This window comes from Triturus cristatus, chromosome 10 (assembly GCF_964204655.1).
Source record: "Triturus cristatus chromosome 10, aTriCri1.1, whole genome shotgun sequence".
In the NCBI taxonomy this organism is placed as follows: domain Eukaryota; kingdom Metazoa; phylum Chordata; class Amphibia; order Caudata; family Salamandridae; genus Triturus; species Triturus cristatus.
Window position 1 is genome coordinate 866,742,223 of NC_140593.1, and position 17,822 is coordinate 866,760,044.

The following is a 17,822-nucleotide window of genomic DNA, read 5'->3' on the forward strand; positions in this document are numbered from 1 at the left end:
CTGCAGTGGTTTGAAAAAGTGTCTTACGAACAGCCTGGCCTACAGAAGCCTGTTGGTTTGCCTGCACATCAACACAATAGTGTTTGGTGAAGGTGTGTTGTGCAGACCATGTTGCTGCTTTACAGATGTCATCTAAGGGAATGATCCCTAAGAATGCCATGGAGGCCCCTAGTTTGCGTGTCGAATGCGCTCTAGGGGGAATTGTTAATGTGCGTTTAGCCTTTTGGTAGCATATTTGAATGCATTTGACTATCCACCTAGCAATACCAGCTTTGGTGTATTGGGTTTCCTTTATGAGGTGGTGAGAAAGCTACAACCAGCTGTTTTGTCTTTCTAAAATTTTAGTCCTGTCAATATAATAAAGAAGGGCTCTTTTGACGTCAAGTGTGTGAAGAGCTCTTTCTGCTACGGAACTGGGTTTTGGAAAAACACTGGTAACTCTACTGATTGGTTAAGATGAAAAGCAGAGATTACTTTGGGAAGGAATTTTGGGTTTGTTCTAAGAACCACCTTGTTACGATGTATTTGTAAGAAGGGTTCTTGTATGGTTAAAGCCTGGATCTCACTTACTCTCCTGAGAGAGGTGAATGCCACTAGGAAAGCTACTTTCCTTGTAAGGAACTGCAATTCACATTTGTGCAGAGGTTCAAATGGTGCACCCATGAGCCTAGTAAGGACAATGTTTAAGTTCCACACCGGAGAGGGTGGTACTCTGGGAGGAATTATTCTTTTAAGGCCTTCCATAAAAGCTTTCATTGCAGGTACTCTAAACAGGGACAAGTGTTGTTTGTTTTGTAAGTAAGCGGCAAGAGCTGCTAGATGTAATCTTATGGATGAATATGCTAGATAACATGTTTGTAAATGCAGCAAGTAGCAAATGATGTCCTGGATTGAAGCATCCAGTGGGTCAATTTTATTGTTATTGCAGTAAATAACAAATCTTTTCCATTTTGCTGCATAACAGGCTCTAGTAGTAGGGCGTCTAGCTTCTTTAATGATGTTCATACAGTCCGGTGGAAGGTTAAGGTAACCGAACTCTAGGACTTCAGGAGCCAGATTGCGAGATTCAGTTGACCTGGATCCGGGTGTCTTATGTCTCCATGGTTCTGCGTTAGTAGTTTCGGGGAGAGACGCAGTTTTTGGTGTGGAACCGCTGAGAGTCCTAGAAGTGTGGTGAACCATGGTTGCCGTGCCCATGTGGGAGCAACGAGGATCATTTTGAGAGACTGTTGCCTGAGCTTGCGTATTACTAGCGCAATGAGTGGGAGTGGCGGAAAAGCGTACGCAAATCTGCCTGACCAGTTCATCTATATCGCATTGCCCTTGGACGATGGGTGTGGAAACCTGGCGGCGAAGGTGGGGCTTTTTGCGTTTTTGTGTGTGGCGAACAGATCTATGTCTGGGGGGCCCCACATTTGGAAAAATGGTTGAAAAACCTGTGGATGAAGTTCCCATTCGCGAATTTGTTGTGTCTGACGACTGGGCAGATCTGCAATCTGATTGTGTACTCCTGGAAGATGTTCTGCTAGGAGATATATGTTTAGCGGGATGGCCCATCACCATACGTGTTGCGCTAGTTGAGAAAGCTGCAACGAGTGTGTTCCTCCTTGTTTTTGTATGTAATACATTGCTGTCATGTTGCCCATCCGGACTAGGACAGTTTTGTTGATGAGATGTGGTTGGAATGATTTTAGTGCCAGAAATATTGCTAGTTATTCTAGGTGATCGATGTGGAGCACTTTTTGTTGAGTGGTCCATCTGCCCGGGACTGTGTGGTTTAGGAGGTGGGTTCCCCAGCTGGTGAGGGATGAGTCTGATGTTAGTACTATCTGTGGAACTGGCTCTAGGAACGGCCGCCCTTTGGATAGGTTTTGTGTGTTCCACCACTGCAGAGAGCGATGTGTGCGGCTGTCCACCAACACTAGATCTGCAAGTTGACCTTGAGCCTGGTTCCACTGACGTGCCCAGCACTCTTGTAAAGGGCGCATCTGGAGTCTGGCGGGAGGGACAATGAAAATGCAAGAGGCCATCATTCCTGCTAGCGGCATAAACACTCGAGCTGGAAGGGAGTGTTGAGGTTGAAACCTTTTGAGGAGGGTTTGTATACTGGCTATTCTGGCTGGATTGGGGTATGTCAGAGCTTTGAAAGTGTGTATTTTGGCCCCTAGATACTGATGTATGTAGGAGGGCTGCAGGTGGGATTTGGTGTAGTTTATTGTGAACCCCAAATTGTGTAGTAGCTGAATTGTTTGGTAGGTGTGCTGTAAACACTGCCTGTGTGACTTGGGTTTTATTAGCCAATCGTCCAGGTACGGGAAAACATGAATGGGTTGTCTTCGCAAATGCGCGGCTACTACCGCCAGACACTTTGTGAAGACCCTGGGTGCTGTTACTCCACATGGCAGGACCTTGAACTGATAGTGTTGGCCGTCCACTGTGAACCTTAGATATTTTCTGTGAGCAGGGTGTAAGGGAATATGGAAGTAGGCGTCCTTGAGATCTAATGTGGCAAGCAAGTCACCTTGTTGAAGCAGTGGAAGGACTTACTGAAGAGTGATCATGTGAAAATGTTCTGACAATGAAGAAATTTAGGGGTCTGAGGTCCAATATTGGTCTGAGGGACCCGTCCTTTTTGGGGATTAGAAAGTACAGTGAATACACCCCTGTTCCTTGATGCTCTAGGGGAACTGGTTCTATTGCGTGTTTTTGAAGCATGGAGAGAACCTCTTGTTTGAGAAGGGTTAGATGTTCCATGGACATGGGACACTGTTTGGGTGGTATGTTGGGGGGAGTAGCAGTAAGTTCCAGCCAGTAACTATACTGTATATTTTGTCTTACCCACTTGTCTGTGGTGATGGAGTTCCACACAGGTAGGAACTGTGATAGTCTGACCCCGACTGGAGTGGAATGGTCTGGGGGAAGTGGAGGAAAGTCACTGTTTTGTGGTGGGAGAGTTGCGAGTGTCAGACCCACGTCCTCTCCCTCTGTTGTTCTCGTCTCTGTAATTTTCTCTAGAATAACCTCTGTTAGGGGAGGTGTGGGTGGGATTTTTGTAATTGGAAGCGGTGGCGTCAGTGCCAATGGATTTTGAAGCGCCCCTATAAAAGGAGCGACGAAAGGAACCTCTAGTAGCTGTTGTCTGTAAAGTCCCCAAGGATTTGGCTGTTTGTGTCCTTTTTCATCTTTTCTAAAGATGTGTCCACAGTGGGTCCAAACAAGTGTTCCTGATCTATAGGTTGATTGAGGATGGTAGACTGAACTTCCTGCTTAAAACCAGAGATGCATAACCATGCATGTCTACGCAGTAACACACTCGTGTTTATTGTGCGGGATGCTGTATCTGCTGCATCAAGTGCACACTTTATTGAGGTATTAGTAATTAACTTTCCCTCTTGTACAAGGTTGTTTGCCTTGGTTTTATGCATGTCTGGCAGGTATTGAATGAGTTTTTCGAGCTCATCATAGTGAGCCCTGTCATACCTAGCTAGTAAAGCTTGTGAATTGGCAATACTCCAAAAATGTGTTGCTTGAGATGCAACCCTTTTGCCTGATGCACTGAGTAACTTAGACTCTTTGTCTGGTGGAGGGGCTTCCCCTGTGATTTGGGAATTTGCCCGTTTGTGGGCATTTGCCACAACCAAAGAATCCAGAGGGAGCTGGCCTTTAATGTAAGCTGGGTAACTTGGAGCTGGCTTATACCTTTTCTCTATTCTAGGGTTAATAACCCTAGCCCTAACTGGGTCTTTGAAAATGTTGGGGGCACGTTTGATCATCCCTTTCAGCATAGGGAGCGTGTCTGTTGACTTTGAGGCTGAGCAAATGTCTCCAGTAAAAAGTCCTCCTCCTGGGGGTCTGAATGTAGTTGGACCCCATGGTATTGTGCAGCTCTATTTATTATTTGTGCAAATCCTATACTATCATCTGGGGGGGATGGTTTGGAGGGGCATGAATCTGGCTGGGGCACATCTGGGACATTGTAATCGTCCCAAGGGACCCTAGGTGTGATACGGTGTATATCATCATCGGTATCTGTATCATGTGGTGAGTGTGTGTCGTCATCACCTCCCATGTCATCATCGCCCCCTTGTGGTGAAAAAGCAGGCACTGGAGAGTGTGCTGGAGAAGGTACAGTGTTTAAAGGCTGTGGAAGTGGAGAGAAAGCCCTCATAGGTGAGATGGAAGAGTCTTTCTTCTTGGAGGGTATATCAGGTGTCCCTGAGGTGTCCAACTTCCTTTTTTGTTAGGTGGAATAGATATGACCTGTCCAGTAACGGGGTCAATTTGAAGTGTTCTTGGTTTAGGATCTGGTGGATGTGGATGAAAAAGTTCTTTGGATCCACTGTCTTTTTTCGGTGCCGAAGACTTCGGCTCCAAGTGATGTTTTGGCTTGTCCTCTTTAGCTTTAGGAGGTGTTTTTGTCTCCTTTTGCCGTGGTGGAGTTTGACCCCAACGGCTTAGCCTGTATTACGGGTTCCGAAGGTTTTTGCTTTGGCGCCGACAAGTCGACCTTGGGTTTCAGTGCCGAAGATTCTGTTGTGGGTGGGACCTTAGGCTTATGCTTCGGTGCCAACGATGGTTTGTGGGTACCATGTTGTGGCTGGCTCGATCCCGAGCTGCCTGAAGGCTTTGGATGCTTCGGAGCCGGGCCCGGAGGCGGGGCTTCTGAAGACTTAGCTCGGTACTGACCTTAACCCGAAGGTGAGGGTGTGACCAGAGCCTTTTGTTTTTTCGTAGCAACGGCGTCGACGTCAGTACTCGCGCTCCGTTGACCTGGAGTAATCATCCGGTCGTCTGATTCCGGTTTTTCTGCTTCGGTGATGTTGGCATGTTCGTCTCCTGTGTCTGGATCATCGGAGCCTGCCTCTAAGATGTTCTCCGGCGCCGGAAGGGTTGACCTGGACATTTCATGTCGTCAGGCCCGGCGATCACGTATAGTCTTTTTGGACGTGAAAGAGTCACAGGCCTGGGAATGTTGACTCTCGTGTTCTGGCGAGAGACAAAGGTTGCAGACCTCGTGGAGATCTGTGTGTGGGAATTTAGCCCCACACTTGCCTTTTTGGACTGGAGTCCTTTCCATATGCTGGATGATGGCGCCGATCGGCCCAACGGCCCATGTCGACGACCGGACTCAAGAATGTCTTCGAAATCAGATGCACGTGGAGAGGGATTCGCGATCGAGACAATACCGTCGAGCAGTGGGAGTTTTTTGCGCGTCGAAGGGGAATCGAACGACGTCAACCCAGAGAGCAGCAAATTACATCCGAACCCGATGGCGGAAAAAAACAATCTGAAGATGGAGTCGATGCCCATGCGGACTATCGTCCAAGGGAGGAGTCATCTATCTCATGACTACAAAAGACTTCTTCCAAGACAACAACAAGGTGCAAGCATCCAAACCCAACACTAGATGGCGATCTATGCAAAAGTGTACAATCTGCAGCTCACATGCCTCCAACAGTGTATTTTTCAATTACATTTCCATGCTTTACTTCTTAGTACCAGGGCCGGACTGGGAACCAAAACCGGCCCTGGCAAAGTGCTCGGCCGGCCCCCCGGGGCTTGGGGGTGCCGCCGAGCTCTTTGCCAGGGCCGGTTTTCGGCCGATTTTGTTACAGGGCCGATTTTGCAGCTATGCTGCAAAAACGGCCCTGTAACAAAAATGGCCCCCAGGGGCCCAAAACCGGCCCCCACCCGTGCGGCGCACCGGGGGATTGCCCGGTGCCCGCTACGGCCAGTCCGGCCCTGCTTAGTACTGTCTTGCTTCGGCTTTACTTCTTGTGATTGACTTTTTAGGACATTTAGCACTTACCTGGAAACTTAGACTAATTACATGATGTAAATATTATTTTTACATGGATACCACCCAAAATCAACATTTTTATTGACTGATTGAGTAGACGGCTGGAGTGACCCTGGGATTAGATGTTAGTGTTTTATGACCTTTTTACTTCTGTTCTAGGTATTTATCTCTGGGTTTTTCAGTGTACAACTGTGGACAATGAATTTTTTAAATATTTCATTATTTATATTTTCACCACCAGTGATTTAAATATTTTTGCCCCAGTGGGTTATACATTGCGTATGAAAACCTTTCCATATCAAACTACTCTATGGCCTGGCTCTGTGTTGTCTGAACTCATGATATAGGGGTTATGTTTCTAATAATGCAAAGAAGAGCAAGGCGTCAGCAATATGATGGACCTCGAAAAGGCAAAAGTTAAGGCATTTTTAAATTGCTTGTGAAGATAACTACTCAGACATAAAAATGAACACATTTTCATACAACTAAAGGGAAAGGATTCTGCTTTACCAAGTAAATGTTTCACGTCTAGGAGATCTTTAATGTCCTCCCTTTGAAAAAACTGGTCCACCTCCTTCCATTCTTTCCACTCTTCGGATGAAAAAAACACTGCAACGTCATCAAATGTCTGCATCTCCTGAAACACAAATATTTGGAAAAAGGTTTATGGTAAAAATAATAATTTGACAAACTCATCACAATCATGAAAAGACATGAATACAAACCTGGTCATCTTAGTTTTCCCTGTTTTAATGCCAATCTGAGTTGCTGGTAGTCTAATTAGTACAAACATATTGCACCATACTCCTTAACTTGCTTATCTAGGGCCCTCAGGATCACATTATTTTTTTTACCTCTACTTGTCCCTTGGCAAGTCAACTGTTAATTCGGGTAAAAATGGATTCGGTGTGTGGCAAAAAATAAGACCAAAGACTACCTTTACTGCATTAAAATTAACTATTCACAATTCCATACTATTCATATGTTCAAAAGAACATTTAGCTAATGCACAATAGAGAATAAGTTCTCAACCTTTGGCCCGTGGGCCACTAGGGAACCCCAACTCCTACTAGGGGTTTGTGACTGCTTATAAAATAAAATATTAACAGATTGAAAAAGTGCATTTAAATAAAGAAGCAAATTGAAAGATTGTGCAAGCGTTCTGTAAATGTAAAGGATTTGGAAATTGGAGGCTAAAAATTAACTTGTTACTCTCAGATTGATTTGTGGGAGCAAGGCAAGTGCATCAAACAGAATACAGTATAGACAATGGCTGCCTCAACAGAATTTAGAAAAGCTCCACACTTCCCATTAAAATTCAAATGTTGATTTTTGATTGATGTGTTTGTGGAACATATCTCATTTGTGTATTTGTTTGATGAATGCTTGTTTCTGTATTTTTGTGCATTGTTCTGCAGCTGAAATCATCAGGATTGCTAAGGCTGGGGTCCTCAGCTTCCAGTAATGACTCAGAGGGGTTGATTAAGTGCGAGTCCACAGAAGTGAAAAGGTTAAGAACTACTGCAATAGAGCACATTTCACAAGGGAACCTTGAGGCCAAAGCTTAATCTGCACAATAAATTACTGTGAACTGGGGGCGTGGCCACGCGGGCAATGGAGTCAGATGTGCATAGCTAAAGCTCCGGCACAGGCTCCCCTCTGCCCGCTCCATAGATCCGTTCAAAACCGATCCTGTGGCTACTGACTATGCTGGCTGACCCCCGCTGTGACCAGGGTGGCGAGGAGCTGTCCGGGGCTGCGACGGAAGGATAACATGGTGGGGAGGCTAAGGAGCGGAGGTAGTGCCCAGCCAGGACTGCGCCATTCCCAGCTGCTGCCTCCAGGAAACGCCGGTGTCAGGCCCTGCCCACCGGGCCGCGATGCTGTGAGCAACTGCTGGAGCGGTTTCCCTGGTCGACGGAGCGTGCCGGAGATGCCGGACTGCCAGACGCTCGGGCAGTGACCCCATTGACCCCCCACCGCATGAGTGCCGACACTCCGCGACCTTTGGAGTGGGTGTCCTTCGAAAGTGCGCCACAAGACAACATGGTGGCTGCCAAACGGAGAAGCCGGCGGTGAGCCCTGCGGCCCTCAAAGGACATTCCATTGCTTGCAGCAGCCGTCGCTAGGGCCACTCAGTCATCCGGCCCCACGCCACAGCGCCAACTGCTCGGAATAAGCAGGGCATGCGGCTGGGGAGCCAGGAGGCGCGGTCTGCCGATCATGAAAAGGAGACACTCGGAGACATCGCAGGCGCAGCGATCCCCCGTGGGGCTAGATAAGGTGTGTCTCACCACTACGGACTACAGCACATGTATGGAGAGGCTGGAAACGGCTGTCATGTGGGTCTATTAGGAGGGGGCATAACTGCATTGCAGCGCCTGGCTGCTGCACACACAGTGGAGCACTCACAGTTGCAGTACCTGCAGACTGGGGGACACCTTGCCACCAATGCTAACACGGCACTTGCTGGAAAGGCACACAAGAGCAGAAGGAAGGAGTGAACGCTAGGGAGCTGGCGGGGCAAGGTGGCGAACTGAGGGCTGTACACTCGTTGGCCTGTCGCCTCACTACCTTTGAGGTCTTTGACCTCCCCCCACGTTACGGACAGTCTCCCTAAGCAAGATTTGGGATATTTGTCACAATGCTGCCGTGCCTGGGCACACACTCTTCTCAATCCTCCCCTGACTGCTTGGGAAAAAGACCGCATCGGGGACGTGCTCCTTTCTCCTCCCCATATCCGCACATGCTGAGGGATCCGACACCCATAGCCCTGTAGTACCCCTATGTCACGCAGACCTCAGACTGGCGCTGGGGGCCCACCAACTCAACCCCCCTTGACACATGCGCAATCTGACAAGATGGCTGGAGAGGCATCAGCCAATCAAATAGCCAGCAAGTTGGACCCTCAAAAACCATCAAAGCACAGAACAATAATTAATGGTACAGGTAAATGCAGTGAAAAAATAAATTTAACACAAAAATAAATACTATACATTTTGGCACTAAATACAATAAAAGTATGTCGTTCAGTTAATTCAACCATATTACGAATCTCTAAAATTCTCCATCAACATTCCATCTTCAACGGTTTATTATAAACAAAACTCATTAAGAAATGAGGGGAATTACTAAGTGGGCTACTCCCTATTTCTACACCTAATGGCACCTACGATGAAGCTAGCAACCCCAAAACAGATCAGAGGAGACTCCAGCATTTGTAAATATGCCAACGCAGGCCTCACTTGCTCAAATTGACGCTTCTTAAAAATCGGGAGAATATATTTTTTACGCTGAGAAGAGTAAAATTTACAAAAAAATACCATGTGCAACGTATTTTGTTCAGAAGTGTTGTCACAAGGACAAGGCCCCAAAGTTCCCTCTTTGAAAAAGCCTTTGGGGTAGGCCAAGAACCAGGGAAGCATGCCATATTTAAACCTTATTAGCAAAAACAGATGGAATGGTTTGTTAATATAGGTTAGGTATGGCTGGATCTCACAACCTAAACTTAACATGATAAATCTCCTAACTGCCGGCTTCCCCAATTCGTCTCCTTCCCTTAACAGCATCGCTCTATTTAAAAATTGGGTCTTAAAGGCCTTAATTTTCATTTTACTCAGCGCACAAGGACTGTCAAACAATTCAAGACAGCCAAGTGACTCCAGGTTGTTTTTAATATAACAGATCCATGGGATAGACATAGCTTTATCTAAAGACAAACAGTCTTGAATAATTTGTTGGTTTAGGTTCGGTGGCTGCTGCGCCCAAACTCTAAGCTAACCTACTAACGGGGCCACAGATATTTGATCAGTGAGGTATCCCAACCCCAAATCCTCGTGAATATTAAAAGTTGGAGCAGATGGGGGAAGAGACAACAATTTCCGTAGGAAATATTTTCTACTGTTTGGATGTCCGGTGCGGCCTTATAACCCCATACCTCACTACCATAAAGGGCCATGGGAATACACTTAGCTCTATAAATCTTCATAAGAGCAGGAAGCGGTTTGCACCCCAGACGTTTTGCAAAATCCAACAGCGCTCCTGTTGCTCTGGCAAGGTTATTCTTTTTCTGGGCACGTTGCATGACCCAAGATCTTCTATCGTCAAATAAAATCCCTAAGTAAGGGAAGGTCTGCACTTTTGTTAACTCCTGCCCATTACAGAAAAATTTAACGCTTTTCGCCCTCCCTGTGCCTATTGACATGGAATGTGATTTTTTTGAAATTTATTAATAAGTCTAAAGAGACCATAAAATCATAAAATCCATTTAAAAGAGCTTGTAAACCTCTTGCGGTTCTTGCCAACAAAACAGTGTCATCAGCATATAGTAATGCGGGGATCATTTTTGAGCCGGCTTTGGGAATATCTTTACTGACCGAGGTTAGAACCATACCCAAATTATTAATGTAAAGCGAGAAAAGCAGGGGGGCAAGAATGCACCCCTGTCTTACCCGCGCTTTACTTGCCAAGCTTCTGACAGGCTCCCATCTTCACTATAGCGGACAACTGCGGTGGTGTCCTCGTGAATGACAGCCAAAAAAGAAATCAATACTGGGTCAAGCCCCAACACGGCTAGTAAGGCCCATCATTTTTGCCGATTTACAAGGTCGAAAGCAGTGGATAGATCCATAAAAGCTAAATGAAGGTCCCCCTGCTTAGCGACCGTGTATTTCCCAATGATGAGATGTAAATTAAGGCATTGACCTACAGTGCCCTTTCCTTGCCTAAACCCGTATTGTAGGTCCGAGATTATGGATTTCTCCTCCAACCAAACTGTTAAACGGGCAAGGACAACTTTGCCCATTAATTTCATGGCAGAATCCAAGAGAGAAATTGGCCGGTAACAAGCCGGATCTTCTCTTGAGCCTTTTTTAAATAATGGAATAATAACAGCTTTGCCCCAAGACTTAGGAGCACCGGCCTCGGATGCAGCGTTAAAAACACTGGTTAAAAGTTTTGCCCAAAACCTTGGATCAGCCCTATAAAGATCTGCGGGAACTCCATCTGGTCCTGGCGCTTTACCTTTTGCCATTGACTCAATGGACTCCAGGACTTCTTCCTCTTTAAAAAGGATTCTTGGGGCTAATATACTATCTGCATAGTTTACTGGGTTAGGTTCTTGAATCTCCGAGTAAAGACCACTAAAATGAGCCACCCATCTGTCAGGCGGGATGAGACACTCTTTGTTAGTTATCTCCAATTCATCAAAAAGAGGACTATTAATCACCTTCCAGAACTGGCTACTATTTTTCTGAACACTAGCATCTGACAAATCATCCCATGCCTTGTTTCTTAGCTGAATTTTCCTGCCCTTTATTGCTTTTTTATAACATCTTCTTGCCTCTGCAATCTTACTAGGGTTTTTATCAGATTCTTTCAGTGCCGACAAGAGAGCAGAGTGAGCGCTAGAACAAGCATGGTCAAACCAGTTTTTAAACTTCTTAGGCCTTGGTCTCCCATGGCTGGTAAGATTACCCACAACTTGTTTGGTTATCCTTTCAAAGGCACCCAAAATTTCCCTCGATTGCGCCACTGCCGAAAGACAAAGACTAAAATCATCTTTATTACTTTCATATAGATTTTCAAGGAAGTCAACAGGGGTGATAACATCCCATCTCAGTCGTCTTCCCTGACTGATAGACTCTAAATTTGTGTTGGAAATCAAAAGCAAGGATACATCTTTCGTCAAGGCCTTGACTTTGATTTCCACGATAAGAGGATTATGGTCACTTAAGACATTATCCATAACACAAAAAGTACCCAGTAAGTTCATCAGGAGGCAAGATACGAAGATATAATCAATCGTACTGCAATGCCCTTGACCTGTAAACGTAGGGACAGGAACCAACAGGTCTTGAACAGGCATGTGTAAGTGACAAGCCGATACCATACTCTCTAGATATATACCACTCTTAGAATGTTCAAAGTGGATGTCCTCATGCGGGCAAAAGTCAAGATTATTATTTCCAAAACAATTAAGATGACATACATGAATATTAAAATCACCAAAAAGTAAAAGCAAATAAGGTTTAACATTCATTGCATCATACTCGTCCAGGAAAGTGAACAGTGCTTTGAGATGCTCTAACTCATCAACTCTAGTAAATGAATTATAAAAATTAACCACCAATAGTGATGGCAAGTTAACACGTTCCATTTTCACCGCTAGAATGTGAGGGGAATTGGTCACTAACAGCTCCATGCTATATAATAACTTTAGGCTGAATAATAGCAAAAGACCCCCCCCCTGGTCTCCCCATAACAGAAGGCACGGCATATTTGATAAAAGACTGATACCCATCCAAATAGTAAGGGTCTGTAGCCTCCCAGGTTTCTTGCAAGGCAATTATGTGATAAGTGGAAAGAAAAACCCTCCAGTTTTGGTCGTCTCTTTTAGAGCGCAGACCAGCAATATTCCATGATAAAACAGTAATTACATCTATTGCTGGAGTGCCACCTACACACCCTCGCTCTTGTGTTATACTATCTTCCAGGTTAAGTGAGAGAGATTGTGACTCAACTTCTACTCCATAATTAGGCAACTCAACACTCAAATTAACAGAATTAATAGTAGGAGCTACTCTGCTCCCCACTACCGGAACCTCCTCATGGTGCCTCTGCAAGGCTCTTATGTCATGTTCTGCCTGTAGAGGTAAAGTTTTGCTTGTAGAATCACTGAAGTTGATAATATTATCCACAGCAAATACCCAGGGAGATAGAGACCCAAGGAAATTAGAAACAACTGCTCTAGGTACGTCATTATGAGTATAAGCTCTATCAACCCTGAGTCAGTCATTAACATCTAAAGTACTAAGGGCTTCATATCTATTACTTAATAGCAATGATTTACTTACAGGGACGTGCTGAAAAGTAAGCTCTCTCATTCTGGCTGGTCCCGAAAAATGAGGTGGGTAGAAAAAGCCCAATGGAAGAACATTAACATTGTCCTGTTGAATTCTGATAGACCCAGCTTGTCTCAAAATGTGGTGTACTATATCGGGGGAACTAAAATTCACAACTACGCAATCACCCTTCAGTGTCTTATTGGTCTTCCCCACCCTTCTCAACATTTTAAAACAATCAAAGAGGTGACTCCCCAAAACTTTAAGGAAGACCAATGCTCTTCCTTGCCATCACAAATTTTCGGGACATTGGCCAGAATAACTGTGTATGGGCAGGCCTCTGGAGGCAAATTTAAAGGGCGATCCTTGCGTGTAAACTCCCCCTGAGAAGGTAATCTTTCAGTATGTCCCCTCAACCCGGGGCCAACAGCACAGTTTGATCCCCGAGCAGGTGGTAAGGGATTTGTGGGGCCAACAACAGGAATCGTCATAGACTCAATCAATTCAGACACTCTAGATGTAACAGCACTTAGGGGGTGAAGATCAGATGGGTTAGGCCTTGACACCGGCGCACTCTGACCCGCTATATGACGTTCAATGAGAATGAGTCTATCATCAATCTTACTAAGTCTGTCCATGACTGGCGATATAATCGCTCTCAATCGTTCGTCCATCAGCTTAATCAAATTAGTCGACATGTCCCCCGTAATAGCTACATCCCCTTGAGCCATATGCTCAGTAAGGCCATTGCCTTTGTCAGGAGTAGCCTGAATCACTAAACTACCTTCCTGTTGAACCAACCCTTGAACAGGATCTTTATTCCTAGGTTGTTTAGCCTGTTGGCGGCTTCCTTTAGGGGCTTGGTTAGCTTTTCTCTTACCCTTAGATGCTTTAGCAGGGGCAACCAAAGGGATCTTTAACTGCCTATTGCGTAAGGCTGGGGGGGAAAGAGAGGGACTAGAGACGTTCATCAAAAGTGGGACACTAGCAAGACTGGACTCCAATACATGACTAGAAGGAATAGAATGGGAAGCCTGTGTAGAAACAAAATCCACAGTACTATCGACAGGTTGTAACACAGAGTTAAGGTTAGTAAAAGGCTCCAGTGACAACCTTCTTTCCACCAATTCAATTTCTTTGGACACAGCATTTTCGGCTTTTTTTAAATAAGCGTCTAGTGTCCCTGACCCCCCCGCTATTTAACCCTTATTGTGAAATTTCGCCATTACGTAAGCCAAACGGAGACCTCAATACGTTTATAACAACTACTGCCTAACCAAGAAAGTCCTTGACAGTACAGACCTTGAGATCCAGTCGAGTGTTGGGACACACAGTTTCGATGTGCGTCTAGCACACATTAGAGGGTTGGCCCAGCCCAGCCTTGTACAGCCCCGGACGGCCCCAGACGGCCCGCCCTTTGCCCGGGCTTAGCCCGGCGCCGCCCGCGCGCGTCCCGCGACGCGGAGGGAGCCTCTGTGTTTTCAGCGCCTCCGGGCGCGATGATGGTCCTCAGGTGTGGAAAAAAGTCGCAGGGCAGGCTGGGAGCTGTAGTCTCCCCCTGCGCTGACCGCACGATGGAAGGTGGCGGCAGCTAGGGGAGACACAGCGTGCAGGAAACAGCAAGACTGGAGACACGGGCAAAGCCAGCAAGCCCCCAGCACAAACGAGCCCCAGCGCTAGCAAAGACAACCAGGAATGCGAGACTATGGAACTGACAGACTCTTCCCTCGAAAGTAAAATCGACATGGTAGTCATTGACTTGAACCTCCTACATGCGGTTCACCGCAAGCTTGCGGACAGAACTTCTGCAGTGGAAGACACCATGCAGGTAATTTCTCCACAAGTGACAGCAGGGGAAGAAAGACTCAACGACCTTGCAGACGGAGTGGACTTCTTGGAGCGCCGAGCCAAAGACACTGAAGGTCGATCGAGGAGAAACAATGTATCCCTGGTGGGCCTTCCAGAAGGAGTGGAGGGAAAAGATGCAGTGGCATACACCGAAGCTTGGCAGAGGGACATACTGCCAGAGGGATCGCTCTCTCCTCACTCCGTCATTGAGAGAGCACACAGGACACCAGCTAAACGCCCTCCCCCGGGAGCAGATCCTAGACCGTTCCTGCTGTGGGTGATGAACTACAGAGACAGGGATGTGATTCTCAAGGAAACCAGGAAATTGGCAGCTGTTCAGGTGGAAAATCAAAACATCATGTTCTTTCTTGACTATACCACAGCGGTCCAATGGCAGCGGTATTCCTACATGGCAGTAAAGCGCTGCTTACAGCAACAGGACCTTAAGTATTCCCTGTTCTTTCCGGCATGCCTGCGGGTGATAGCTGATGGCAAGACCTATTTCTTTGATAGCGCTGAGGCAGCTGGCGACTGGCTGGATACAAGAATTTCCACGCAGGGCACTCCCTCGTCGGCTGACGCCGGCCAACGAGGGCCCAACAACTGGTGTAGAACAAACAGACGGCGCAAGGTGACCTGCTCGCCCCAAGGACTGGGCCCTGACCCAGACCAGATGATACATGATCAACGTAATGCCCTCCAAGCGGTGGTGGTGATCAGTGGGACACCAGATGAAACATCCCCCATTCACACAACACAAGATGGAGACAGAGCTGATGATCTTTCGGACGACATGTTGAGCTCACAGGAATCAGGAGGTGTCCCGGAGGTTACCCCTCAGACAACGGATGGCATAATATAGCCCTCACGAACATATTCTTACAGTGGTGGCTCCCAACACGAACCATGGGACATGCAAGTATTCCGGGGCCACGGTCCCACACTCTTCTGATGGTATTGATTCGTGATTGCACTGATAGGTCTTTACAGTTGGTGGGTGGGAATGAACAGAAATCTATGGTTCTGAATGTTATCACTCTAGGCCCTGGACCTCGGTGATCATCCGTGCATAGCATACTCTTGTTATTTATACAGTCATACTAGCCCGGATGCATGTATACTTGGCGGGGAGGGGTAGCCCTCATCATAGGGTGTTTCAGAACTAGCGGTAGTATCCTGCCTGCACGGGGAACCCCCCCTTCTTTCTTGACGTAATGTTGTTTTTTGGTATTGTTTGGACGACTGCATGTTGCATTCTCGCCCTTATAGTATTGTATGTTTTAATTCATTGTTGAGTTTCCATCAGCCACGCCCTGGACCGATGTACATCCTACATCACAGCCCGAGATCACTTCTTATCCCTCGTATATATTCCGCCTGTTCGAATGACCCCAGGCACACGTGTGATACATGCAACTCTCCCTGTACAACGCCATGGCATCTTACAAGATATGTACATGGAACGTGAGAGAAATACATAGCCCTTCCCGCAGATACCTTATTTATTCATATCTGAAACGTCACCATGTACAAATTGCTCTCCACCAGGAGACATATGTCGGGGACTGAGGTAAACCACTTATGCAGAACGTGGAGGAGACAGCTCCATGCCCCGGGGTACTAAGCATACGCCAGGGGTACATTAATTTGGGTACGACCGGGGACCCCACTTCATATTGACGACTATCATTGACTCGGAGGGTTGATATGTCCGGGTTAAGGGTAGACTGGATGGACAGCAAGTAATTATTGCCTCAATTTATGCACCTAATGTAGACCAGGCCTCTTTTTTTAATACCTTGTCGACTCAACTAGCTGCTTGGCACGGGATCCCAATGATTCGGGGGTGGGGGGGGGGGGGGGGGAGGAGATTATGACTGCGTTTTAGATGAATTCCTAGACCGCTCCCCCCCCCCCTTCTGCCTGGGGCTCCGACCACTGCCATGAAGGCGTTGAAAGAATGGGTGGCCCAGTGGCACTTGGTAGACGCGTGGAGGCACAGGAACCCACAGGACAAAGTGTACTCCTTCTACTCTGATGCCCACGGGTTACATGTCCGTCTCGACCGGATATTGGTGACCGCTGATCTTCTACCAGTGATTGTGGGGCCCTAGTATCTCGGGAGAACTCATTCTGATCACAACCACCACACCTTGCAATTTGATTTGAATAGTGGCACGCCCCCAATACCTAAATCGCGCCTACAACCGGACATGCTACTGGACGGGATGTTCAGGGACGCACTAGGCATGGCCATTACACAATACTTTGAAGATAATGAGGGTACCGCTTCATCCTTGTAGTGGAGTGGGACGCTTTTAAGGTAGTAACCAGGGGACACTGCCTGGGAATGCAGGCTGGCCTGCGTCTACGGCTTGAAAAAGACCTCACCGCTCTGGAGGGCAAGCTGGCGTCTCAAGAGAGGAAGGCAGTTGAGGACTCGAACAGGCGACTTGCGCGCAGTAGAAAGGAACATACTGCACTGTTGGGAAGGCTTAGGTGCCTGAATTACGCCCCGACCCAGTTGTTTAGTATTAGACCTTGAAAAGGCCTTCGACTCCCTCGAGTGGCCATACCTATTTGAGGTGTTACGTAGGTATGGCCTGGGAGATTCCTTCCTGCAAATGGTCCAATTGTTATATACGCAACCGTCCGTTAGAGTACGGACTGGCCGACTGATCTCAGAGAATGATCGGGTACAAAGAGGCACCAGACAGGGCTGCCCTTTGTCACCTCTCCTTTTCTCACTAGCTATGGAGCCACTGGCGTCACGACTATGTGGGGAGGGAGTGGGCTGGGGATAACCTGCACACAGTTTCTTTGTATGCAGACGATCTACTACTGTATCTGAGGGACTTACATGATATTCCGGCTACTATAGCAGAGACTCTCCGCTCCTCGGCGGACGTCTCGGGCCTCCGGGTGAATTGGGCCAAGTAGGGATTGTACCCCTTCCGGGACGGAATCCCTGACCCCACTGTTCACATGAACGGCTCCCCTCTCCGTTGGCACCCGTCCACATTTCGTTACTTAGGCATATTCATCTAAAGGGACCCTAATGACATTCTGGAGGGTAACCGGACTAGAGCGATATCCGCCACCAAGGCACAGATCCAATTCTGGAAGACTCTCCCATTGAACGTAATGGGTAGAGTAGCGCTCACTAAGATGGTGGTGTTGCCGAAACTATATTATTTTGCCAATCTCCCTGTTTATGTTCCAGTAGTAACTTTCCGAGAACTCGAACGATTGCTCCGCGATCTCATCTGGAACAGGGGTCGACCCCGGATGGCGCTCCGGAAAAACTACGCCCCTACTGACAGAGGTGGACC

The 17,822-nt window shown here is 47.1% G+C and overlaps 1 protein-coding gene across 2 annotated transcripts in view; it reads right to left on the reverse strand.

The window, feature by feature from the left end:
• LOC146796126 (uncharacterized) overlaps window positions 1-17,822 on the reverse strand; it is a 162,468-nt gene that overhangs the window by 15,447 nt on the left and 129,199 nt on the right. For both annotated transcript variants that reach the window (XM_085628502.1, XM_085628503.1), the window contains one exon: window positions 6,311-6,437. In XM_085628502.1, coding sequence (XP_085484628.1) covers window positions 6,311-6,437 — 127 coding nt within the window. The remainder of the gene's footprint in view (window positions 1-6,310; window positions 6,438-17,822) is intronic.